We start from the raw sequence: 26697 nt of genomic DNA on the forward strand, positions 1-26697 counted from the left end.
TTCGGTAAGGCCCATTTTAAACCTCAAGTCACTGAACCCGTACTTACGGGTGTTCAAATTCAAGATGGAATCTCTGAGAGCGGTGATATCAGGTCTGGAGGAGGGGGAATTCCTGGTGTCTCTCGACATCAAGGATGCGTACCTTCACTTTCTGATTTGGCCGCCTCATCAGACATAACTAAGGTTTGCCCTGCAGGACTGTCACTACCAGTTTCAGGCCCTGCCATTTGGCCTCTCCATGGAGTTGCTACTGGAAGACCCGTGGCCTCTACCTCTGCGAGAGGATCTTCTGCAACAGGGGCCGTTCGTCTATCAAGATTTACCGTGGCTACGTTTGACGGCATGGAAGTTGAGCGTCAGATTTTAGCCCGGAAAGGCATTCCGAACAAGGTTATTCCAACCCTGATCCAAGTTAGGAAAGGGGTAACTTCTAAACATTACCACCGTATTTGGAAAAAATATGTCTTGTGGTGTGAAAACAGGAAATTTCCTGCAGTGGAATTTCAACTGGGATGTTTTCTCCTCCTTCTACAGTCAGGTGTGGATGTGGGCCTACATTTGGCCTCCTTGAAAGTCCAGATTTCGGCCTTGTCCATTTTCTTCCAGAAACAATTGGCTTCCCTCCCTGAGGTTCAGACGTTCTTGAAGGTGGTTCTGCACATCCAACCGCCCTTTGTTCCTCCCACGGCACTTTGGGATCTTAACGTGGTGTTGCAGTTTCTGCAATTGGACTGGTTTGAACCTTTACAGGAGGCTGACGTTAAGTTTTTTACGTGGAAAACTGTTACACTGTTTCCGCAAGGCGTGTGTCCGAACTGGGGGCGTTGTCTTACAAAAGCCACTATTTGGTTTTTCATGAGGATAGAGCTGAACTCAGAACTCGTCAGCAATTTCTTCCTAAGGTGGTGTCTGCGTTTCATATCAACCAACCTATTGTGGTTCCGGTGCTTACTGACACCTCTGCTACCTCAATGTCCCTGGATGTTGTGAGGGCTTTGAGGATCTACGTGAAGAGGACAGCTCGTCACAGAAAATCTGACTCGCTGTTTGTTCTCTATGATCCCAAGAAGATTGGGTGTCCTGCTTCAAAGCAGTCTATTGCTCGCTGGTTCAGGCTTACTATCCAGCAGGCTTATTCATCGGCAGGATTGCCGGTTCCGAAAGTACAGGCCCACTCTACTAGGTCAGTGGGTTCTTCCTGGGCGGCTGCCCGGGGTGTCTCGACTTTACAGCTCTGCCGAGCAGCTACTTGGTCTCGGTCGAATACGTTTGCTAAGTTCTACAAGTTCGATACTTTGACCAAACTGAAGGTCCTCAGAGACCAATCAGTTCGGCAGGAACCTCGGCACTCTCCCACCCGGTTTGGGAGCTTTGGTACATCCCCATGGTACTAATGTGGACCCTAGTATCCTCTAGGACGTAAGAGAAAATAGGATTTTAATTACCTACCGGTAAATCCTTTTCTCGTAGTCCGTAGAGGATACTGGGCGCCCGCCCAGTGCTTCGTGTTTCCTGCCCTGTTACTTAGTTAAGTAATGTTGCTGGTTCAGCCGTTGCTGTTCCTGTTCAGTTTGGTTAGCATGGCTTTCCTCTTGTTTGTGTGTGCTGGTTCGAATCTCACCACTGTTCAGTTAAATTCTTCTCTCGAAGTATGTCCGTTTTTCTCGGGCACAGTTTCTAGACTGAGTCTGGTAGGAGGGGCATAGAGGGAGGAGCCTGCCCACACTATTGATTTCTTAAAGTGCCCATGGCTCCCAGTGGACCCGTCTATACCCCATGGTACTAATGCTGGGTGGGCCTGGGGCACTTAGGACAGGGGGGCCCTGGTGGAGAGTGTGGGGGAGGGGGGGGAGGGGGGGGGGTGTATATTAGGTTGTGCATACCTCTCAACATGACCCATTTCAGAAGGTACAAAGTGCTCTCTACCTGGACTTCCCTTTTTAATATATGGTTGGCATCAGATGTGTTGAACTATTTAATTGATAAAAAAAGGTATTTCTACAAAAATGATTACAATTATAAATTAAAAGGGAAGTCAAGGTAGAGAGCACTTTGTCCCTCCTGGAATGGGTCATGTTTGGGAGGTATGGGTTGCGTATATTAAATATAAACCAATGGTGTATGTTAGATTTAAACTAATAGTTTAATAAGGCCTGGGTACTGTTTACTCCACCTAATAAAGGGGCAACTATTGTATAATGTTTTCCTGCAGTGGAACAAAGACAAGTTAAGCTTAAAATACACATAGAAAAATAAAATCTATAATTTATATTGCAGAAATGCAATAGCAGCAACCTCTGTACTACTAACACACTGGAAAAGGACTCAGGAGGATGCTCTGTGTGTCTCTCTCTCTCTAGACATGAAGGCTCTCATTAGATAACAGGTTACACAGGACCCTGACACCCAGTCGGGAGGAGAAGTTGGGATCCCTGGGTCACTTACAGCTCTCTCCCCTCTGCTATCTCTCCTCTGGTCAGGATGCTCCATTGTTATCTCTTGAAACCCTGCTCACATTCTGACAGCCTAGTTCTGCTGCTGCACAAGAGGGAGAGCTAGTAATGTCAGTATGCTCTGGCTCGGGGGCCCCTTGACAGAGGGGGGCCCGGGGTACAGTATGCCCTGCATCTTCCCCTTAATCTGGCTATGTACTAATGTGGACCCCAGTATCCTCTACAGACTACGAGAAAAGGATTTCCTGGTAGGTAATTAAAATCCTATTTTCATTGCCACACACATTTTAGTTAGTAAAATATTTGTAAGAAATAGGTGTTAATTAACAACACTCAAAACACAGTGGAATAAAAAATGTGGTTGAGAAGTGCAGTTGTGTGTGTTTTATCCCACATTCCCACCGTAGGTCCAGTTTTGGCAGACTGATTTACTGCAGGTGGCTGAAAATGAGTGGGGTCTATTAGATTAGCTAATGGTCTCATTAGCTAATCTAATGGTCTCTCTATTAGAGTGCTATGGTCTCATAGATTAGCATCATGGTTTGATGGATAAGGGGGGTGGCCTTGGAAATCAGAAGCAGTACTACAGCAGTTGTTGGAGGTGCACAAGCTATGGGGTATAGTGGTCGGGGTAGGGGCTAACTGCACTGTAGTTATTCACAGCCTAGACTGCCACACCCATCCTTTAAGACCCATCTTCATATTATAAAGTCTACTTTTCTCATTGTACTCCCAGGTGATACCTTCTCCCCAGGAGCAAGACTGGCCTCGACCGGGAGGAGCCCCTCACCTTGGGATCTTCAGGTTTCGCTTCTGGCGCTTTGGCCGCTGGCTGGAAGTTGTGATTGATGACCGCCTGCCCACATCTGGGGGGGAGTTACTCTTCTGCAGACCTGGCCGGGATGGCAACGTGTTCTGGTGTTCACTACTTGAAAAAGCTTATGCCAAGTAAGGTTCATCTGACTTCTACTGTGTGTCCTCAAGAATCTGCCTGTGCTTCTGTCTCTTCTCTAACCTAACATCATCTACGTCTTCCACCTATTCGTTGTTCTCTTGCAGGCTCATTGGAAGTTATGAGTCTTTGGATGGGGGAAGTACCGCAGAAGCTCTTATTGACTTCACTGGAGGAGTTTCTGAGGCAATTGACCTTCTTGAAAGGAACTCTGAGACAGAGGAAGAAAAGAAGAAGCTATTCAAGGCTGTGTTGAAGGCTCACTCGCGGGCATCCCTCATCTGCTCTTCCATTAGGGTAAATTTACCTGGTCATCTCTTGTACCTTTTACTTCCTGTCATTTACTCTTCACATTTACCATACGTTCACTGAGAAATTCTGAAGGTTCTCCGTTTCTCCTTATCAGCCAAGTCCAAGTCAGGGGTTTGAAGAGGTCCTCTCCAGCGGCCTGGTAACCGGCCATGCTTACAGCATCACCTCCGTCAAAAGCATAACTCTACACTCAGGGCTCTTATCGCTTTTTCGGACGCATAAGCTGCGCCTTGTTCGCCTGCAAAATCCCTGGGGGAGCGGAGAGTGGAAGGGGCCTTGGAGCGATGGGTAAGAGCTATATACTGATGCAATTTGCAGATAATACAAAGGATCTTTGTGTTCTCCTCTCTATGGGGAAAAAAATATCCTTATAAAGAATTCAAACAAGCAGATTCTGTTTCTGTAGGTCCGAAGAGTGGAAGAAGGTGAGCCGAAGGCAGAAAGAGAAGATGGGGGTCACTGTCAATGACGATGGAGAATTTTGGTAAATATAAACTGAGAAAGAGTCTTAGGAGTAAATTTACTAAGATGGGAGTTCTATTTAACATGGGATGTTCCCCATAGCAGATTCCAGGTATTATCTTCTAAAAGGTGCTAGATAAATGAGAAGTAGAATCTGATTGTTGCTATGAGCAACATCCCATCTTAAATAGAACTCCCATCTTAGTAAATTTACACCTTAGAAGTGTTTCTCCTCCACTTGTCTCCTCAACACTCGGATCTCTCCATTTTCTATATTTTCCTCATTATTTGCTCCACTCTAACTTTTAGCAAAGATGTCTTTTGCATTGTCCCCAGGCACCTCGTTTCTTTTTTGCTGACTCCCCCCTATCTCCACCCTTGCCTCACTTCACCCTTCTGCTCGTCCATCACTCCCCCACTTACCTCTCATGCTCCATTGGCTAGGATGAGCTGGGATGACTTCTGCACTCACTTCACCGATGTCACTGTGTGCCGCCGAGTGAACACTCACCTTCTGAGCTCTCACAAGACGTGGAAAGAGGAGACCGCTTTTTCTGCCTGGAGGCAAAATCCAGACCCTTTGAAGGACAGGAGTGGGGGTTGTCCTAATAACAAGACCACCTACCTACACAACCCTCAGGTACTCGCCTATCACCTTCCTACTCTCCAGTAAGGTACCTTCACAATAGCAGTTACCTGTCGGCGCTTCCTATAGGCAGACATGCAGATGGTCATGTGGGGACTCACCTGCACATCACTCAGACATACCTTCCGTCTGACAACCCGTGAACACATTTAGGGGTCTGTTTCCGGGTTGGAACGAAAATGCCGACGGTCAGACCGACAGCAGCAGGTGCTAAGGAGTCTAACCCTCCCCCTACCCTACCCTAACTCTCCCTTTTAGGTGCCTCACCCTCCTGCAGCCAATCCCCCAACTCCCCCAGGTGGTCCTAAACCTAACCCCCCTCCTTGCTCCCTAACCCCCTGGATGGTGCCTAAACCTAACACCCCCGCCCTGCACCCCTACCCTCCTGCAGCCTAACTCTATCCGCCCCTGGGTGATGCCTAAACCTAACCCTCCCTGCCCTTACCCTAAACCTAACTGTCTCCCTCCTGCAGCCTAACCCCCCCACTGGTGATGCCTAGCCCTAACCCTCCCAGCATCCTAAACGTAAACTCCAACCCCCGCACCCTAACCCTAAGTCCCCTGGGGGTTAACTAAACCTAACCGCCCCCCATCCCTGGAATAGTACTTGCCCTGTCCGCTGTGTTGACGATCGGGATTCCAACGTCAGTATTCCATCATGTTGGGATTCCAGCACCGCAATCTCGACCGCCGGGATGGTAACTGCATCCCCTATTTACTAAGTCGTGAAGAAAGATTAAGTTCCAGCCAATCGACTCCCAACTGTCATGTTACAGGCTGTATATGAAAATGACAGGAGCTGGTTGGTTGGTGCTTTGGGTGTAATTCAGAGTTGATCGCAGCAGCAAATTTGTTAGCAGTTGGGCAAAACCATGTGCAGTGCAGGTGGGGCAGATGTAACATGTGCTGAGAGAGTTAGATTTGGGTGGGGTGTGTTCAAACTGAAATCTAAATTGCAGTGTAAAAATAAAGCAGCCAGTATTTACCCGGCACAGAAACAATATAACCCACCCAAATCTAGCTCTCTCTGCACATGTTACATCTGCCCCACCTGCAGTGCATGTGGTTTTGCCCAACTGCTAACAAATTTGCTGCTACGATCAGGTCTGAATTACCCTCTTTCTACTTTATCTCACTCCAAGGCTTAGTACATTCAGTAGACCCCATATTTCATAAAGTTACACGTCTGCGACAAAGCTCTGCTGAAATAACATATACAGTATCACACAAGCAAGAATAGCAAGAATAGCAATTACTGAAAATACTTGTAATCTTATAGCCTGTAGGTGTTCTTCTAAAGAGACTTATAAAAAGCCATATGATCTTATCTATACCATGCTGTGTCATTTCCAGGCACAAAAGTATATGTAGAAAAGATGAAAAGCGCAGAGCGTTCCTATCTGCAGAGCGCAGTCACGGGTGCAGAGCGACCACAGTTGCTGGGAACTCCCCGTAGGAAATCAGTCATGGACTGATGATATATATATACTTTATATTTGTCCCTTTCTCTATTGCAGTTCTGCTTTGATGTGACATTGGACCACGACTCCGTCCTCATCTCTCTGGAGCAGGAAGATCGGAGGACTCAGCGCAGCGCTGGAGGCGGGGATAACTTGCCTATTGGATTCTTTGTCTTTAAGGTGACGTAGAGTACCAGTGACATCACTAAGAGTACGTAGAGACCCAGTGACATCACTAAGAGTACAGCCTATCCAGTCACTAGGAGCCAGTGACATCACTGAGAATGCAGCCTATCCATTCACTAAGGCCCAGTGACATCACTAAGAGTACAGCCTATCCAGTCACTAGGAGCCAGTGACATCACTAAGAGTACAGCCTATCCCAGTGATGGCTAACCTTGACACTCCAGCTGTTGTTGAGCTACACATCCCAACATCCCCTGCATCAGTTTTAGCATGGCCAAATAGCAAAACTGAAGCAAGGCATGCTGGGATGTGTAGTTCAACAACAGCTGGAGTGTCAAGGTTAGCCATCACTGGCCTATCCAGTCACTAGGAGCCAATGACATCACTGAGAATACAGCCTATCCATTCCTCATGCATAGACCAGTGACATCACTAAGAGTACAGCCTATCCAGTCACTAGGATCCAGTGACATCACTGAGAATACAGCCTATCCATTCCTCATGCATGGACCAGTGACATCACTAAGAGTACAGCCTATCCAGTCATTAGGAGCCAGTGACATCACTGAGAATACAGCCTATCCATTCCTCATGCATGGACCAGTGACATCACTAAGAGTACAGCCTATCCAGTCATTAGGAGCCAGTGACATCACTAAGAGTACAGCCTATCCAGTCACCAGGAGCCAGTGACATCACTGAGAATACAGCCTATTCATTCCTCATGCGTGTACAGTGACATCACTGTAGAATTACATTAAAATTTTACTTCAGTCCACAAATGGCTGTATTCTATAGGCAACAACGATTGCCCACTAAGCTGTACACTACAACACCCTAGAGTATCAGAATTTTGTTCATGGCACCCCTAGGCCAAAAGTTTCTTAGTGAGAGATTTAGAAAGAAATATTAAATTAAGTAAATTGTGTTTATATGTCACTCTTAGGGTCAGTTGTGTGGTGAGGGACAGGATTCACTTCTGTTTGTCTACATATTTTATGATTGGCAGCCACCAGCACTGGTTTTGCTTATTACATTGACCATAAATTTGTTTAATTGGTCCTGGACCACCAACCCAGGGCACTCCAACAAGTGTTCTGAGGCACCCCAGGGTGCCACGGCACAGTTTGAGAACCTCTGCACTACACTGATGTCCATGGGGGGTAATTCTGAGTTGATCGCAGCAGGAATTTTGTTAGCAGTTGGGCAAAACCATGTGCACTGCAGGGTGGGCAGATGTAACATGTGCAGAGAGAGTTAGATTTGGGTGGGGTGTGTCCAAACTGAAATCTAAATTGCAGTGTAAAAATAAAGCAGCCAGTATTTACCCTGCAGAGCAACAGTATAACCCACCAAAATCTAACTCTCTCTGCACATGTTACACCTGCCCCACATGCAGTGCTCATGGGGCCTAATTCAGATGTGTTCGGTCGCTAGCGTTTTTCGCTGCGCATGCGGTTACAAAGCGGACCGTTGTTGTGCACTGGTTCTAGCGAAGAAACCATTTGCATAGCCGTTCGCAAGGAGATTGACGGGAAGAAGGTGTTTGTGGGTGGCAACTGACCGTTTTCTGGGAGTGGTAGGAAAAACGCAGGCGCGTCGAGGCGTTTGCAGAGCGGGTGTCTGACCTCAATTCCGTACTCGAATAGGCTGAAGTGATCGCAGCGGCTGAGTAAGGTCAGAGATACTCAGAAACTGCACAAGCTGTTTTTGTACAGGGCGGCTGCACACGCGTTCGCACACTTGCAAAGCGAAAATACACTCCCCTATAGGTGGCGTCTATCTGTACGCAGCGCTGCAAAAAATAGCTAGCGAGCGAACAGATCTGAATTAGGCCCACGGTTTTGCCCATTAGCTAACAAATTTGCTGCTGCGATCAGATCTGAATTAGGCCCCATCTAAGATGTCCTCTGACAACTATCTCCATGGTGCAGTTGTCAGCACCGCCCACCATCCTGAAAGTTCTGTGATTGGCTGTCTCAGCTGCAGGTTATGCACTGCCACTAATTTGCTTTTCCCTATATTTGTACATTGGTTATTACTTATTTCCTTGTCCTCTCTCCCTGTCAGGTGGAGGTGAATCGCAAATACCGACTACACTGCGTCGCCGCTAAGGCTTCATCCTCTACATATATAAACTCCCGCAGTGTCTTAGTGCACACTGAGTTGCAGGGTGGGCGTTATGTGATCTTGCCCACCACTTTCCAGCCGGGCCAGGCCGGCTCCTTCCTCCTGCGGGTGTATACAGACCGGGCCAGCCACCTAAGGTACAGTATGGAAAATAAACCCAAACGAGACTCATTGCAGTCATATCAGTGGAGATCATTTATGAGGCGAATAACTGCTGCTCTGCAGTACATATGCAGCCTGTGATCCACCATGTGCATCGATTTCCACCAGGGGGAGTAGTTTAATGGGGCAAGATGATGGTGTTTGTGGGCAGTAGTTTGCACTGGAGACGTTTGGCTGAGTTAAGGCTACTGACGGGCAGATTTGTCAAGGCTAGGAGAGAGATAAAGTACCAACCAATCATCTCCTAACTGCCATGTAACAGGCTGTGTTTAAAAGTAGTATAGAGATATATGTACTGGCAGAAGCATGATCACTGCACTCCTGATATACATCCTGTGATGTCATCAGACTGTCAGCTTTCACTACATTGGTTCTGAGTGATCACATGAGCGCAGCAACATCTGCCCACGCCAACAGCTAATTTAAATCATGCCTAAATTCATACGTTACCGCTCAATAAGAGGTGTCACATATACTGCATAAGCATATTTGGGATTTCATTGCGTTGTCCATAGGGAGCTGACGCAAGATGTCCCGGAGCCCTCCTGCCTATCGTTCTGTCTTGGTGTCCCGAGAGTTGTCACTTCTATCACCGTTCACGCAGCGTCCAGCCTGGCGGTGCCCAGCAATGACAGCGGTAAGTCCTTGAACAGTAATATCTTTCGGTTGTATGATACATAAAAGGGAGTTACTCTGATTTCCTTCCTGATAGATCCCGCTGTCTATGTCACGGTTCACTGTGAAGGACATAAGGCGAGGTCACGGACAGTCAAGGGCCGAAACCCAGAGTTCGACCTGAAGGCGGTATTCTACCGAAAGCGGCAAAGCCGACCCCTCATTGTGCAGGTACTGTACTGTTTTCTATCCACCTCTTCTTATTCTTACTGGTATATGGTATGTAGGCTTGTTGTGTATGCTGAAGGTATTACCCCTCAGTGGTATCAAATGTCGGCAGCAGGTCTTGACCGTGGGAGTGTATTCTAGGGGGAAGGGGGTTTTCATTTCCAATGATGTTGGCGTCTATCAGTTGTGAGATCATGATACCTCTAATACATCGGGAAAGGGTACGGCCGGGCATACGTTCTAACGTCTATGTAAACTAAGAGGTAGTTTGGTTGGATATCAAGGGTTCAGGAGTGGATCACTGGGTTACCAGGTAAAGAAAGTCATACAGAGCTGGGGCCTACAGCAGTGTCCAGAGCCCACCACTGCCCATAATATTTATCAGCTGCTTCCTTGGGAGCTGCTAACTGTTGGCATCTCATGAAGAATACCAAGCTACCTTGGCATGTGCCCCAGGTAAAGTCAAGTGGGTCATTACATTCCGCTCCACAAGACAGCCAGTGTCAATCGCCAGCATCACAGAGGGTCCAGCCTGACCCTCTGTCCCTGCCACATGGAAATGAACCATGGTCAAATGGACCTCCATGAAGCTGGGCAACCAGCATTAGACAGGTCGGTTTCTGCTGCTAATTTCTATCCAAATTAAGGAGGAAGATTTATCAAAGGTTGTAGAGAAAGATAAAGTCGACAGAGATAAAGTGCCAACCAATCGGCTCCCAACGGTCATTTTTCAAACAGAGCCTGTAGCATAGCAGTTAGGAGCTGATTGGCTGGTACTTTATCTCTCTCCAAACTTTGATAAATCTCCACCTAAGAGGAAACTTCATGGACAGCCGTGTCCCACTTTAAAGAAAAATAAGAATGTTGTGTCTGTGTTTCAGGTCTGGCTGTCTCGGTGGGCGAGGGACACTCTACTGGGCACCGCGTCCGTTCCTTGTGCTGTGGGAGAGTCCAACCAAACATCTGTCCACAAGCTCCAGAGGAAAGATGGGACCACGTCTGGGTACATCATGACCGTGGCGTCCAGCAGCTCAGACCTCACAGCGCTCTGACTGCTCAGCCTCGTTCTTCTCTCGCTCTCGTCTCTCTCCCTCTCCGCCCACTCTCTCTCTCTCTCTCTTTCTTACACTTTCTTTCTCTCCCCCTCTTTCCTGTTCTGCTATACATTCCCCCAGCACTTCCTCTCCAGCTCACAGGACCTCTCGCCTCCTCTGCCTCAGCATGGTGAGGCTGCTGATTACAGTCGTCTTCCTTCTCGGAGGTACTTGCCCAGGTAAGTGTTTGATGGATGGATAGATGGCTGGTGGGGGAAGGTGGATAGTACAGGCAGAACCATAGAGCCATGAGGGAGGGAGCAGAACCATAGAGGGGGGAACCATAGAACCATAGAGGGAGGGAGCAGAACCATAGAGCCATGAGGGAGACAAGACACTGACATCACACCACTGATATGTCTATTGTGCATACAGGGGTCCTGTCATACATGTGACTTTCCAAGTTCAGATTGTTCCTTGTATATTATATGTACCACCTGGGGGGATGTTGTTACCTGGTGACAGGACTTGGGTGTTGTGGGGGTCTTATATTCTTGTATTGATTAATCCCCTTAAGGACAGATATACCATACAACAGTAACTGAGACGGACGGGTGTCACACAATAAAGCGCAGATGTTTTCCGCGAACCAACGTGCAATTTCCCATCAGTGCACAATTAGCGCAGTCTAACGACAACCAAGCAATACTTACCTGTATCTAATGACTCTGTGATACAGATATCCCGTTCTTCACTTAGGGCGTGATGCTGAGGTAGGTCCAAAACAAATAAGGGGAAAAAACTTTGCACCATGGAAAAACCGTGCTGCACTGCAGGTGGGGCAGATGTAAAGTGCCTCGTAGGTTTCTGCAAAGCTGTCATATTTACTATCTCTGGGTGGAGTTACCCTATAGTAGCCTATAGTAGGCTATGAGATACTATTTTGCACATTTTTACGGGGAGGGAGCCTCTCGGAAGCCCCACCTGTGACGCATATACGGCCAGCGGCCAGAATGTGCCGTCTGCGCTGGCGAACAGAACCAGGAAGCAGGCAAGAGAATTTTTTAGTAAATTCACATGAAAATATTAATCTTCACTAAAAAATATTTATCACATCCGCATTAAATACAGATTGTGATAAATATCCCTTCACGTTGGACGTTCGCTGGGCGGGTGTATGACGTCAAATCCAGACACGAATAGGCTGAAGTGATCGCAAGCGCTGAGTAAGTTCAGAGCTACTCTGAAACTGCACAAACTGTTTTTGCAGAGCTCGGCTGCACAAGCGTTCCCACTTCTGCTAAGCTAAAATACACTCCCCAGTGGGCGGCGGCATAGCGTTTGCACGGCTGCTAAAACTAGCTAGCGAGCAATCAACTTGGAATGACCACCATCATCCAGTGGCTGCTTCCATTCAATGGCTGTGCATGAGTTGTGATTTGTGTATACAAGGTACACACAGGAGTTGTGTTGTTGTGTTGCTGAAATTAATATTGTCCTCCTCATCCTCTACAGTACAGCTGCCATCTTCCCTGCTTGTCCTGAACTCCACCCAAAGATCCCCCGACTCCTACCTCATCTCATGCAACACCCAGGTCCCGGAGGAACGGGTGACTCAGGTACACTGGAAGGCGCGACACAGCGATGGAACATACAGTGTCATCGCTGTACAGAACCCACACTGGGGGAACGCCACACAGCTCCCTTACCATGAGGTGGTGAAACTGCACAAGTTGGACGCCACAACATATGCCGTGGAGATGACCGTGGTGGAGAACGTGGTGTGTTGTGAAGTGGTCACTTATCCCTCAGGAAAGGTCCACGAGAAATGCCTTACCATCGAAGAAGATTTAGGTGAGATGGCCCATATTAAGTGACCTGTGTGCAAATCACAGTACTCTGGAGAACTGCATAAGTGGCTCTTTATTACTAGCTGCAGTCCTGCTTAACAATGGCTGCAGAGGCACTTCCTGTATGGCAAACACTTCCTGTAGAACATAGTGGATGGAAATTATGTAATTTCCGCCATCCACATACAGCATACATCTACAGCGCACATCCCACTTTCTCTAGTAGGTTGCGTTTGGAGACACAGGAAGTATAACATGGAAAGGTACAAAAAAGGGTGAAAACAAACAACAATGACAATATATATTATAATATAGACTAAGGGAAAAGATAACAAAAGAACATGACCTGTATCTATGAGACACAATCTAATATTAAAAAACAACACTGCCCAGAACCAAAAATGTTGTGTTCAGGGTAGGGGAGAGGGGTGTGGGGTGTTTGACAAGGTTCCGGTATGAATAGTCGACCATGTTATGGTCGACAGTCATTAGGTCGACCACTATTGGTAGACATTGACATGGTCGACATGTACACATGGTCGACACATGAAAGGTCGACACATGAAAAGGTTGACATGAGTTTTTTTACTTTTTTGGGTGTCGTTTTTTGCGTAAAGTGACTGGGAACCCCAATTAGTGCACCGCGTCCCCTCGCATGGCTCGCTTCGCTCGCCATGCTTCGGGCATGGTGCCTTCGCTCCGCTGCCGCATCGCTCGGCACAGATTACCGTTCCAATCGTAGTCCACGTGGATTGTAAAGTATGGAAAAGTTCCCCAAAAGAAAAAAAAGTTAAAAAACTCATGTCGACCTTTTCATGTGTCGACCATTTTCACGTGTCGACCATGTGTCCATGTCGACCATGTCAATGTCGACCAATAGTGGCCGACCATGTGAACGGATACCGTTTGACAAGATATAATAAAACTGAGCTACTTACCTACCTTCCATGCTCTGTATGCCAGGAATCTATTACATCCCTGCCACTCTCCTCTTCCTATATTGTCTATTTCAAGACAAAGCGGGTGGGAGCGAGGGCCCTTGCCTGCAGGTGATTAGGAAGCCCAAAGTGGGGAGGAATTACAACGTCTCGACTTGTTTCAGCAGGAAGAGTGGGCTGCAGTTTGGGGCCTTTAGTGGGACCTAGGACCGCAGCAGATGTAAAACTTTACTTACAGTACGTCACACTTGTAGATAGCTACTTATGGTATTGCGGTATTTTTTTCTCTTGTATGCCAGTACTATCATCATGAGGGTTTTATCCCTGCATACATTAATATGAAAGTAAGGCTTTACCCAGGATATATGTGTGATATCTGCACCGTGGAGTCGTGGTATTATAATTCCATATTATTACATTAAGCATATTTGTTTGTTTATGTTTCTCCGTCACTGTCTTTCTGTGTGCTGTACTCATATACTGTATGTTGTGGATACCACTTGTGGTTTTTCATCTAAAGAGCACACCTCCCACATGTCCTTTCGGACATTATATATATATATATTTTTATATATTTTTTATATATGTTACACATTCATTTGGCCATTTTCATCCATCCTCTTTGCTCCGCTAATGCACGCCCCGCCTCTCCTGCCTACTGATTACTTCCTTCCCATTCCTGCCTCCAAGATTTCGCACGTGGTGCTCCCTACCACTGGAATTCCCTACCTCTCCCCCTCAGAATCTCCACCTCGCTACAAAACTTCAAAGGGGCTCTCAAGACCCACTTCTTCATCAAACCCAGCCAACTCTCCACCTACCCCTCTGTCAGAGCCCGATTTAGGGAGCTGCCCCGGGGGTCAGTTCCCCGGGCCCCCCGGCCGAAGCTCTGCACCGTTCTACAGGTTGCCGGGGCAGGAGGGATCTACGCTGTACATGCGGCTTCCTCCCCCCTCCTCTCGGGCAGCACGGTCGGGGACTGAGTCAAGCAATCTCCAGCCTTCGCTGCTGCCAGGAGAGATGCTGCTGGCGGCAGAGGCTGGAGATTGCTTGACTCAGTCCCCGACCGTGCTGCCCGGGAGGAGGGGGGAGGAAGCCGCATGCACAGCCGCACTCCTCCCCCGGCAGCGTGGATCCCTCATACCCTGGCAGCCTGGTGTCTTCTCTTCTCCCACTGCTGCAGCGCGGCTCCCGTTGACTGTGACCGCAGGAGGTGAGCAGCGGGGTGGAGGGGGGGGGGGGGACTGTGGGGGCTGGTGGTCCACTGGGGGGCCCTGCTGTCTTTGGTGCCACGGGCCCCCTGAGGGCTTAATCCGGCCCTGCCCTTTGTTCCATGGTTCCAGTGTACACCATCTGTGTCACCCCGTCTATCTGCCTCTCTAAATACTAAACACTGCTAATCAGAATAATCAGAATACACTCTGCAATATAACATAGAGTAAAATTGAGGTGCTTAGCATAACTTTGTCCCTAACGTTCCTAAGGTTCAAGTCCGGAGTATGGGACCCCCCCCATGCTAGCAAATGCAGGTGCACACTCCAAGTACTAACCACTGCTAAGTGTTTACTACTTGGAATGTGCATCGTTTTTTCTTTTTCTGAGTGGTACTACAAGTTTCAGTATGGTAGCACCTCCCATTATGTTTAGAGTTAGGGTATGTAGTCCAAGCCCCCAAAAACAAAATTATTATATAATGTGTACATGTGGGCATCTTACTAATGTAATACATTTTAGCACTTACGGGCATATTTATTTGTATTAAAAATCGCAATTAAATTGTTATTAGTGAGAGATAATTTTGATTGAATTGACATTGCGATTTCCCTTTAGATCGCACTAATGCATCATTACTCATCTCCCTGCACTCCCCCTGTGTTTATCGCAATTGTGATAGCCCTGGTCTAACCTCGCAGGTGCCCCCTATCTTCAGGAGGAGAGACGGATAGAGCCGAATGTGGGGAAGCCGGGCAATAGGGGGAGATGGAGCTGCAAGGATCTCTGGTTACCGGAGCTGCTGCAGGTGGCGTTGATAACGCAAGGCCGTACATTGGAACAGATCACATTTCCCATTACAATTATAGGAAATGCAATATGCCTTCTAAAGAAAATTTGATAATTAGGTTTTGGAGGAGAATTTAGCGAATTCTTCTCCAATTCTTCTTTAATACATTTAGGTGAAACTAAAGTTTTGTGAAAAATGTGTGAAAACATTTCAGTAAAAATAATGTTAATAAATCAGCTATCTCTCTCTCTAGTGTAATGCTTTGGGGTGGTTGGCCTGTGCTGGCTGGGGAGTCCGGTGCTCTGGACTTGAACTTTAGGAATATAAGGGACCCACCAGATAAAGTCACCTGGTCGTGCTTTGTGGGCCCACATATTTGGCCAAAATTATGTTAAACACCTCATTTTTATATAGCAGAGTTTATTCTAATTATTCTGATTAGCAGTGTTGTATTTCCTATTTTTCTGAGTGGAACTACAAGTCTCAGCATGGTAACACCTCTCATTTTGTTTAGAATTAGGGTGTGCAGCCCAAGGCCCTCTCCCCTTTAGAATGTAAGATCTCACGAGCAGGGTCCTCTTCCCTCATGTGCTTATCCATCTCTTACTTAGACCATCTTCTGTTCCATACTCCCTACAATGGCATCTAACCCTCGGTCTCTGCTGCCCTGATGCTTCTTTCGTTGATAAAGCAATGTTTATATATTATGTACTTGTCCTACATTGTCCTGCATTGTCTTGTCACGTCATGTACGTTATAGGCGCGGCTGAACCCTTGTGGCGCCAGATACATAAAGCAAAATAATAATAATTAGGCAGATGCCTGCATCTCGCAGGGTAATATTTGATTTCTCTGACGTCCTAGTGGATGCCGGGAACTCCGTAAGGACCATGGGGAATAGCGGCTCCGCAGGAGACTGGGCACAAAAGTAAAGCTTTAGGACTACCTGGTGTGCACTGGCTCCTCCCCCTATGACCCTCCTCCAAGCCTCAGTTAGATTTTTGTGCCCGGTCGAGAAGGGTGCATTCTAGGAGGCTCTCCTGAGTTTCTTAGAAAAAGTTTAGTTTTAGGTTTTTTATTTTCAGTGAGACCTGCTGGCAACAGGCTCACTGCATCGAGGGACTAAGGGGAGAAGAAGCGAACCTGCCTGCTTGCAGCCAGCTTGGGCTTCTTGGCTACTGGACACCATTAGCTCCAGAGGGACCGAACACAGGCCCAGCCTCGGAGTCCGGTCCCAGAGCCGCGCCGCCGCCCCCCTTACAGAGCCAGAAGCAAGAAGAGGTCCGGAAATTGGCGGCAGAAGACATCAGTCTTCACCAAGGTAGCGCACAGCACTGCAGCTGTGCACCATTGCTCCTCAGGCACACTTCACACTCCGGTCACTGAGGGTGCAGGGCGCTGGGGGGTGGGGGGGGGGCGCCCTGAGCAGCAATAAAAACACCTTGGCTGGCGAAAATACATCACATATAACCTCCAGGGCTATATGGATGTATTTTAACCCCTGCCAGAATTCATAAAAATGCGGGAGAAAAGTATGCGAAAAAGGGGCGGAGCCTATCTCCTTAGCACACTGGCCCCATTTTCCCTCACAGCTCCGTTGGAGGGAAGCTCCCTGGCTCTCCCCTGCAGTTACTACACTACAGAAATGGTTAAAAAAGAGAGAGGGGCACTAATTAGGCGCAGTATTAATAAAACAGCAGCTATAAGGGGAAAAACACTTCTTTAAGGTTATCCCTGTATATATATAGCGCTCTGGTATGTGCTGGCATACTCTCCCTCTGTCTCCCCAAAGGGCTAGTGGGGTCCTGTCCTCTATCAGAGCATTCCCTGTGTGTGTGCTGTGTGTCGGTACGTTTGTGTCGACATGTATGAGGAGGAAAATGATGTGGAGGCGGAGCAATTGCCGGTAATAGTGATGTCACCCCCTAGGGAGTCGACACCTGAGTGGCAGAGATTATGGAAGGAATTACGTGACAGTGTCAGCTCTTTACAAAAGACGGTTGATGACATGAGACAGCCGGCTACTCCGCTTGTGCCTGTCCAGGCGTCTCAAAAGCCATCAGGGGCTCTAAAACGCCCGTTACCTCAGATGGCAGATATAGACGCCGACACGGATACTGACTCCAGTGTCGACGATGAAGAGACGAATGTGACTTCCAGTAGGGCCACACGTTACATGATTGAGGCTATGAAAAATGTTTTACATATTTCTGATAATACAAGTACCACTAAAAAGGGTATTATGTTTGGTGAGAAAAAACTGCCTGTAGTTTTTCCTGCATCTGAGGAATTAAATGAAGTGTGGGTTTCCCCCGATAAAAAAACTGATAATTCCTAAAAGGTTATTAGCATCATACCCCTTCCCGCCAGAGGATAGGGCGCGTTGGGAAACACCCCCTAGGGTGGATAAAGCGCTCACACGTTTGTCTAAACAGGTGGCACTACCATCTCCTGATACGGCCGCCCTTAAGGAACCTGCTGACAGAAAGCAGGAGAATATCCTAAAATGTATATACACTCACACGGGTGTTATACTGCGACCAGCAATCGCCTCAGCCTGGATGTGCAGTGCTGGGGCGGCTTGGTCGGATTCCCTGACTGACAATATTGATACCCTAGATAGGGACAGTATATTACTGACTATAGAGCATTTGAAAGATGCATTTCTATATATGCGTGATGCACAGAGGGATATTTGCCGACTGGCATCAAGAGTAAGTGCGCTGTCCATTTCTGCCAGAAGAGGGTTATGGACGAGGCAGTGGTCAGGTGATGCTGATTCCAAAAGGCATATGGAAGTATTGCCTTTATAAAAGGGAGGAGTTATTTGGGGTAGGTCTATCAGACCTGGTGGCCACGGCAACTGCTGGGAAATCCACATTTTTACTCCAGGTAGCCTCTCAACATAAGAAGACGCCGTATTATCCGGCGCAGTCCTTTCGGCCCCATAAGGGCAAGCGGGCAAAAGGCTCCTCTTTTCTGCCCCGTGGCAGAGGGAGAGGAAAAAGGCTGCAGCAAACAGCCAGTTCCCAGGAACAGAAGCCCTCTCCCGTTTCTGCCAAGTCCTCAGCATGACGCTGGGGCTTTACTAGCGGACTCAGGCACGGTGGGGGCTCGTCTCAAGAATTTCAGCGTGCAGTGGGCTCACTCACAGGTGGACCCCTGGATCCTTCAGGTGGTATCTCAGGGGTACAAATTGGAATTCGAGACGTCTCCCCCTCGCCGTTTCCTAAAGTCTGCTTTACCGACGTCTCCCTCCGACAGGGAGGCGGTATTGGAAGCCATTCACAAGCTGTATTCCCAGCAGGTGATAATCAAGGTACCCCTCCTGCAACAGGGAAAGGGGTATTATTCCACGCTGTTTGTGGTACCGAAGCCGGACGGCTCGGTGAGACCTATTTTAAATCTGAAATCCTTGAACACTTACATACAAAGATTCAAATTCAAGATGGAGTCACTCAGAGCGGTGATTGCGAACCTGGAAGAAGGGGATTATATGGTGTCTTTGGACATCAAGGATGCTTATCTCCATGTCCCAATTTACCCTTCTCACCAAGGGTACCTCAGGTTTGTGGTACAGAACTGTCACTATCAGTTTCAGACGCTGCCGTTTGGTTTGTCCACGGCACCCCGGGTCTTTACCAAAGTAATGGCCGAAATGATGATACTCCTTCGAAGGAAGGGAGTTTTAGTTATCCCTTACTTGGACGATCTCCTGATAAGGGCAAGATCCAGGGAACAGTTGGTAGTCGGGGTAGCACTATCTCAAGTAGTGTTGCGGCAGCACGGTTGGATTCTCAATATTCCAAAATCGCAGCTGATCCCGACGACACGTCTTCTATTCCTAGGGATGATCCTGGACACAGTCCAGAAAAAGGTGTTTCTCCCGGAGGAGAAAGCCAGGGAGTTATCCAAACTAGTCAGAAACCTCCTAAAACCAGGCCAAGTGTCAGTGCATCAATGCACAAGGGTCCTGGGAAAAATGGTGGCTTCCTACGAAGCAATCCCATTCGGCAGATTCCACGCAAGAACTTTCCAGTGGGACCTGCTGGACAAATGGTCCGGATCGCGTCTTCAGATGCATCAGTGGATAACCCTGTCACCAAAGACAAGGGTGTCTCTCCTGTGGTGGTTGCAGAGTGCTCATCTTCTAGAGGGCCGCAGATTCGGCATTCAGGACTGGGTCCTGGTGACCACGGATGCCAGCCTGCGAGGCTGGGGAGCAGTCACACAGGGAAGAAATTTCCAGGGCTTGTGGTCAAGCCTGAAGACATCACTTCACATAAATATCCTGGAGCTAAGGGCCATTTACAATGCCCTAAGCCAAGCAAGACCTCTGCTTCAAGGTCAGCCGGTGCTGATCCAGTCGGACAACATCACGGCAGTCGCTTACGTGAACAGACAGGGCGGCACAAGAAGCAGGAGGGCAATGGCAGAAGCTGCAAGGATTCTTCACTGGGCGGAAAATCATGTGATAGGACTGTCAGCAGTGTTCATTCCGGGAGTGGAAAACTGGGAAGCAGACTTTCTCAGCAGGCTCGACCTCCACCCCTCCCAGTGGGGACTTCATCCAAAAGTCTTCCACATGATTGTAAACCGTTGGGAAAAACCAAAGGTGGATATGATGGCGTCCCGCCTCAACAAAAAACTGATGGACAGGTATTGCGCCAGGTCAAGGGACCCTCAGGCAATAGCTGTGGACGCTCTGGTAACACCGTGGGTGTACCAGTCTGTGTATGTGTTCCCTCCCCTGCCTCTCATACCCAAGGTACTGAGAATTATAAGACGGAGAGGAGTAAGAACTATACTCGTGGCTCCGGATTGGCCAAGAAGGACTTGGTATCCGGAACTTCAAGAGATGCTCACAGAGGACCCGTGGCCTCTACCTCTAAGAAGGGACCTGCTCCAGCAAGGACCCTGCCTGTTCCAAGACTTACCGCGGCTGCGTTTGACGGCATGGCGGTTGAACGTCGGATCCTGAAGGAAAAAGGCATTCCGGAAGAAGTCATTCCTACCCTGATCAAAGCCAGGAAGGATGTGACCGCAAAGCATTATCACCGCATTTGGCGAAAATATGTTGCATGGTGCGAGGCCAGGAAGGCCCCAACGGAGGAATTTCAACTGGGTCGATTTCTGCATTTCCTGCAAACAGGAGTGTCTATGGGCCTAAAATTAGGATCCATTAAGGTTTAGATTTCGGCCCTGTCTATTTTCTTCCAGAAAGAACTGGCTTCAGTTCCTGAAATTTAGACGTTTGTCAAGGGGGTGCTGCATATACAGCCTCCTTTTGTGCCTCCAGTGGCACCTTGGGATCTCAATGTAGTTTTGGGGTTCCTAAAATCACATTGGTTTGAACCGCTTAAATCTGTGGATTTGAAATATCTCACATGGAAAGTGGTCATGCTGTTGGCCCTGGCTTCGGCCAGGCGCGTGTCAGAATTGGCGGCTTTATCTTATAAAAGCCCTTACCTGATTTTTCATACGGACAGGGCAGAATTGAGGACTCGTCCTCAATTTCTCCCTAAGGTGGTTTCAGCGTTTTACCTGAACCAGCCTATTGTGGTACCTGCGGCTACTAGGGACTTGGAGGACTCCGAGTTGCTGGACGTTGTCAGGGCCCTGAAAATATATGTTTCCAGGACGGCTGGAGTCAGAAAATCTGACTCGCTGTTTATCCTGTATGCACCCAACAAGCTGGGTGCTCCTGCTTCTAAGCAGACTATTGCTCGTTGGATTTGTAGTACAATTCAGCTTGCACATTCTGTGGCAGGCCTGCCACCGCCAAAATCTGTAAATGCCCACTCCACAAGGAAGGTGGGCTCATCTTGGGCGGCTGCCAGAGGGGTCTCGGCTTTACAACTTTGCCGAGCAGCTACTTGGTCAGGGGCAAACACGTTTGCAAAATTCTACAAAATTGATACCCTGGCTGAGGAGGACCTGGAGTTCTCTCATTCGGTGCTGCAGAGTCATCCGCACTCTCCCGCCCGTTTGGGAGCTTTGGTATAATCCCCATGGTCCTTACGGAGTTCCCAGCATCCACTAGGACGTCAGAGAAAATAAGAATTTACTTACCAATAATTCTATTTCTCGTAGTCCGTAGTGGATGCTGGGCGCCCATTCCAAGTGCGGATTGTCTGCAATACTTGTACATAGTTATTGTTAACTAAATCGGGTTATTGTTGTTGTAAGCCATCTATCCAGAGGCTCCTCTGTTATCATGCTGTTAACTGGGTTCAGATCACAAGTTGTACGGTGTGATTGGTGTGGCTGGTATGAGTCTTACCCGGGATTCATAAATCCTTCCTTATTGTGTACGCTCGTCCGGGCACAGTATCCTAACTGAGGCTTGGAGGAGGGTCATAGGGGGAGGAGCCAGTGCACACCAGGTAGTCCTAAAGCTTTCTATTTGTGCCCAGTCTCCTGCGGAGCCGCTATTCCCCATGGTCCTTACGGACTTCCCAGCATCCACTACGGACTACGAGAAATAGAATTATCGGTAAGTAAATTCTTATTTTTTCTGTATGGGCGGTATTCAAATGATTTATCACACCCAATATCCTTTTTAAAGTGATCCCCGTTAACCCCTGATAGCGCTAGCAACCCCGGGAGATTTGCGGGCATACCACTGAAGGGGTTAAAGCACATATCGCGCCCACAGAAATCAGGTTTAGCTGCGTAACGGGTTGGGTGCCCTCTCTAGCATAGGGGTAGTGAGCTGAAATTATTATACCACGCCCATCAGCAGAAACAGAATGGGTGTGGAAGTGGGTGAAAATAATTGAATACCCCCCTATGGGGGACATTTACTAAGCAGTGATAAGAGCGGAGAAGTGAGCCAGTGGAGAAGTTGCCCATGGCAACCAATCAGCACTGAAGTAACATCTATAATTTGCATACTATAAAATGATACAGAGCTGCTGATTGGTTGATGGGGCAACTTCTCCACTGGCTCACTTCTCCACTCTTATCACTGCTTAGTAAATGTCCCCCTATGTGATCTTACATTGCAATAGATTATAGGTTACGTTTTTGTGCCCTCTTCATGTTTGAGCATTCTGTCTACTCTATTGGGCATAGGCCAGTATGCCTCAGACTTACTGCGGTTTTGTATTTTTGACAAATCTTGTAAATCCAGCATGTGTCCTGTTCTCTATTTCTCTCAGGCGGCTATAAGATCCAGAACGCAGTGTTGGTGACGTTACTCGTCGGTGGAATCTTCGTCCTTGGCTCCTTTGTCCTTCTGTTCCACATCTGCTGGATGAAGAAGAATTCTCGGTAAGGCCATATACCTTCCATTTGCAGACTTGAGGCTCTGCATGGAAGTAAGGACCCAGTCAGGGCCGTCTTTTTGTATGGGCACAGTGGGCTCTTGCCCAAGGGCCCCTGGAGTGAAAGGGCCCTAGGCTGATAGCTGAGGGTCCCCTCTTTCCAGGAGTACCAGGTTTTTTAAAATCGGCCCCGGGGAACCGGAGATATCCGACTTCAAAGCCGTGGGCAGTGGCAAACGCAGGATTTCTAGAGGGGGGTTTCCAAATGCAATCTGCAAATATCCCACTCTGCGGAATATGGAATACAGTATAGATGATCTATAGTATAGGCTGAATCAAATATATTTCAATAAAATAAATAATATAAGTGGTCAGGAAAAGGTTAAACATTCTACAATAAATAAATGCACAAACATTATAAAACTAGTACTGCACTTTCTAAACACACATTCTCCCACCTCACGGTTAGGCACCTGTCTCTTCTTACTGGTAGCTACTCTTTGGTCCAGTGCACTGAATGAGGGCTCAGAACCACACACAGCAAACTTAATAGAAAAAACTGTTACCACTGGGCATGATGCGGCAGTGACTTTAGTAATTATATGATATACCATTGGTATTGTCATAATTTGCCACTTGCCAAGAGGAGGGGGGGTTTCTGGGCAACCAGAAACCACCCCTGCGTTTGCCTATGGTGGGCCCCATCCAAGCCTGTTAATTGTTCTTCCCAGACAGATATCTTGGGTTCTGTCTGACTTAAGAAAAAAAGCTGGGACTCTCCCCTTTCAGTGGACACTGGCAGCTTGTCTCTACTATGCCCAGAACCAGAGATATCAGCCTTCCAGCAGCTGGTCCATGCTGCAGCTCCACACGCCTAATATGCAGTTTTATATTTTTGTTGGTGGATGGCTCTGGCTCCTGAAGTCTGATTCCCAAGTCCCCAGAACCTCCTGAAAGATGGGACTCTCAATTTTTTTTATCCCATTAAAGCTAAGAAATCTATTTTCAAGAACTGGAGATATCTGCAGTAAAACAAGCTGCCCTAACCCCCGGAAAATGATGAATATTAAGCCCACTCCACTATCCACCCCTGCCCTGTGTATTAAACACCCCCTACCACCCTGGAAGTCATGTACCAGGGCCCCTTCATTCAGCATAATGTCCCCTTCTACAGCTTAGTGTTCTCCTTCCCGCCCCATTTGAGCAGTATAGGAGTAATTAACAGAAACTATTTCTCCAGGTCCTACATGATAAGCGAAAGATAGAACCAACTACACCCCCGCGGAACATCAAAGCTGCCGCTGATAGCACCCCCCAACCCTACCGCTGATGGGTGGGTAGAGGGGCCCCAGTGCATTGCTGTGCCCAGGGGCCTACACTGCTGTTAAGACGTCTCTGGACCCAGTGACCCATCTGGCTGTTCCTGTGTTGTGGTTTCATCAACTACGCTTGGTAAAATGTGTGACAAGCGTCTGCTGATCTCTCAGTCACCCCTAGACTCTAAGCACCCAGGTTATGCCGTCATCTATGAGCGATGGAAATAACACCTGCGCCTCTGATAAAGCTGGGCACTTACAGATGCCTTCGTTGCTGTGCCTTGGTGCACCAAGGCTTATTAGCATAAGCCTTACATCCATTGTTCTCAGCTGCAATACAATACAGAGAGAACAATACATCAGTGGATTAAGTCATTACAGCAGGGGATTAAAGGCCCGTACACACTGGTCGATGTATCGGCTGTTCTCTTGAACGGCCGATACATCGCGGGACCGTCGGCCAGTGTGTACGGGCGATACGTCTGTGAACTCCGTCGTTCACAGACGTATCGCATCGGCCGCGCAGCACAGCCGACAGCCAATATATCTAACGATATATTGGCGCGTCGCTGTGTGTGTACGGGGCGGTCGTCCGACCGCCCATACACATGCTGCGGCGGCCGGCGGTGATTGACAGGTGAACTGGGCGGGCGCGAGCGCCCGCCCAGTTCATGACGTCAGTCCCCCGACGGATCGGGCTGTGTGTATGCACAGCACACTGCCCGATCCGTACATAGATATATCTGCAGATCAATTGATCTGCAGATATATCTAATAGTGTGTACCCACCTTAAGTCTCGGTTAATCCTAACCACTTAACTGGCATGGTCAGATTTCATGCAACTGCGTCGTCCCACCCTGTCACCCCGGTTTTGACGAGGAGATCCGTTCGGCAGAAGTGCATAATATAATGTTTAAATATTTAAAAAAAAATACTTTTTCAACTTTATTAAATAAAAGAAATAAATAAAAACAATGTTGTTAACGCTTTTGAAGGGAAAAATCGTCAGTTAAGTGGTGGGATAGATGAGCAGGGTTCCATCTGTAAATGAGACCACGTGATTGCACTACCACGTGAGTGGACCTTCTGTCTACTTTTAGCAGAAGACAATCTCCTCCAAAATCTAAAATATGAAAGGAGTTATGGAGTCCACGTTCTCAGACGCAGCGATCTCGGCTGCAGGTTTTTGCCACGTAGGGCCAGATTCGGAGGTACGTCCAGTGCCCATGATCAAGAAGTGGAGGGTTTAGTTTTGTTCGCTATTGTAAAAAAACTTGTGCAGCGCCTGCGTTACACAGCATGTACGCACAGAGGCGCAGTTGGGATTGAGGCGCGCAATATCAGAAATGTACTGAATAAGTGCTGGACGTGACTGGGAGGTTACTATTCAGGAGGTGGCCCACCTTATCGGCGTATTATTGAAGAGTCGCTGAGAGGTTTTGCTTGCACAGGGGCTTAATAGCCACTGGCCCTCATTCCGAGTTGTTCGCTCGCAAGCTGCTTTTAGCAGATTTGCTCACGCTAAGCCGCCGCCTACTGGGAGTGAATCTTAGCTTCTTAAAATTGCGAACGACGTATTCGCAATATTGCGATTACACCTCTCTTAGCAGTTTCTGAGTAGCTTCAGACTTACTCGGCATCTGCGATCAGTTCAGTGCTTGTCGTTCCTGGTTTGACGTCACAAACACACCCAGCGTTCGCCCAGACACTCCCCTGTTTCTCCAGCCACTCCTGCGTTTTTCCCAGAAACTGTAGCGTTTTTTCACACTCACCCATAAAACGACCAGTTTCCGCCCAGCAACACCCACTTCCTGTCAATCACATTACGATCACCAGAACGATGAAAAAGCCGTGTGTAAAATTCCTAACTGCATAGCAAATTTACTTGGCGCAGTCGCAGAAAATCGCTGCGATGCGAAAAAAAATACAGAGCGAACAACTCGGAATGACCACCACTGACGGAGAATCTGCACCTAGCATGGGGCTGCTGGTATACATATATATATGTTTCATAGTAATATAATTGGATGTCTTTGAAGAAATTAAAATAAAATAAAAAATTCACTTTCCTAAATTGAAAACTTGTCAGGAGACAAATTTATAAGATAAGATTTCCGGAGATAAAACCTAAAAAAGATGGATGCTCTCCTGGAATCCTCTTGGGTTAAGCAATAGCTTTGAGGCATGTTGTGTAAATTGTGGATTTTAACAGTGCCCCATAGAATTTAAGAAGGGCCAATTTTGGGTCTAATTTAAAATTGACCAAAATCACCCAAAAGCCCCACAAAACTGACCCCAATGTTTCTTTTGTAAATAGAGCATTTACTACTAGTCATTTATTATTTGGTTCTGTTGTGAATTTGAAGGTGCATAGATTTCTATTTGAAGTTCTATTTGTGTTCAAATCACCCTCAATAGAAGCATAATGCACCCCAAAATCACAAAAAAACTCGCAGCAAAAATTGTCTGAGAAACCAACCAAATTATACAATTGCATCCCTATTGGCCAAAACAGATCACATGCACTGTATTACCCACGAACACCTTCATTCAAGTGCTAATTTGCATATTTTTGAAAGCATTGCAGTGGGTCACCCATTGATGGTCACCATAGATTGTACCATTGATGGATAACCTTGATGGTATAAAACCATCTGTTAGAGGAACCATCAATGGTTTCAC

At 47.6% G+C, this 26697-nt stretch overlaps 1 protein-coding gene across 2 annotated transcripts in view; it reads left to right on the forward strand.

Moving 5' to 3' along the window:
- Positions 1–26697, forward strand: part of LOC134936032 (calpain-5-like) — a 55376-nt gene that overhangs the window by 25230 nt on the left and 3449 nt on the right. For both annotated transcript variants that reach the window (XM_063930933.1, XM_063930934.1), the window contains exons 4-15: positions 3190–3401; positions 3513–3702; positions 3812–4005; positions 4124–4201; positions 4624–4819; positions 6343–6465; positions 8542–8738; positions 9279–9400; positions 9476–9609; positions 10488–10879; positions 12156–12494; positions 22594–22705. In XM_063930933.1, the coding sequence (XP_063787003.1) occupies positions 3190–3401; positions 3513–3702; positions 3812–4005; positions 4124–4201; positions 4624–4819; positions 6343–6465; positions 8542–8738; positions 9279–9400; positions 9476–9609; positions 10488–10658 (1617 nt within the window). In that variant the 3' untranslated portion in view covers positions 10659–10879; positions 12156–12494; positions 22594–22705. The remainder of the gene's footprint in view (positions 1–3189; positions 3402–3512; positions 3703–3811; positions 4006–4123; positions 4202–4623; positions 4820–6342; positions 6466–8541; positions 8739–9278; positions 9401–9475; positions 9610–10487; positions 10880–12155; positions 12495–22593; positions 22706–26697) is intronic.

This window comes from Pseudophryne corroboree, chromosome 6 (genome assembly GCF_028390025.1).
Source record: "Pseudophryne corroboree isolate aPseCor3 chromosome 6, aPseCor3.hap2, whole genome shotgun sequence".
In the NCBI taxonomy this organism is placed as follows: domain Eukaryota; kingdom Metazoa; phylum Chordata; class Amphibia; order Anura; family Myobatrachidae; genus Pseudophryne; species Pseudophryne corroboree.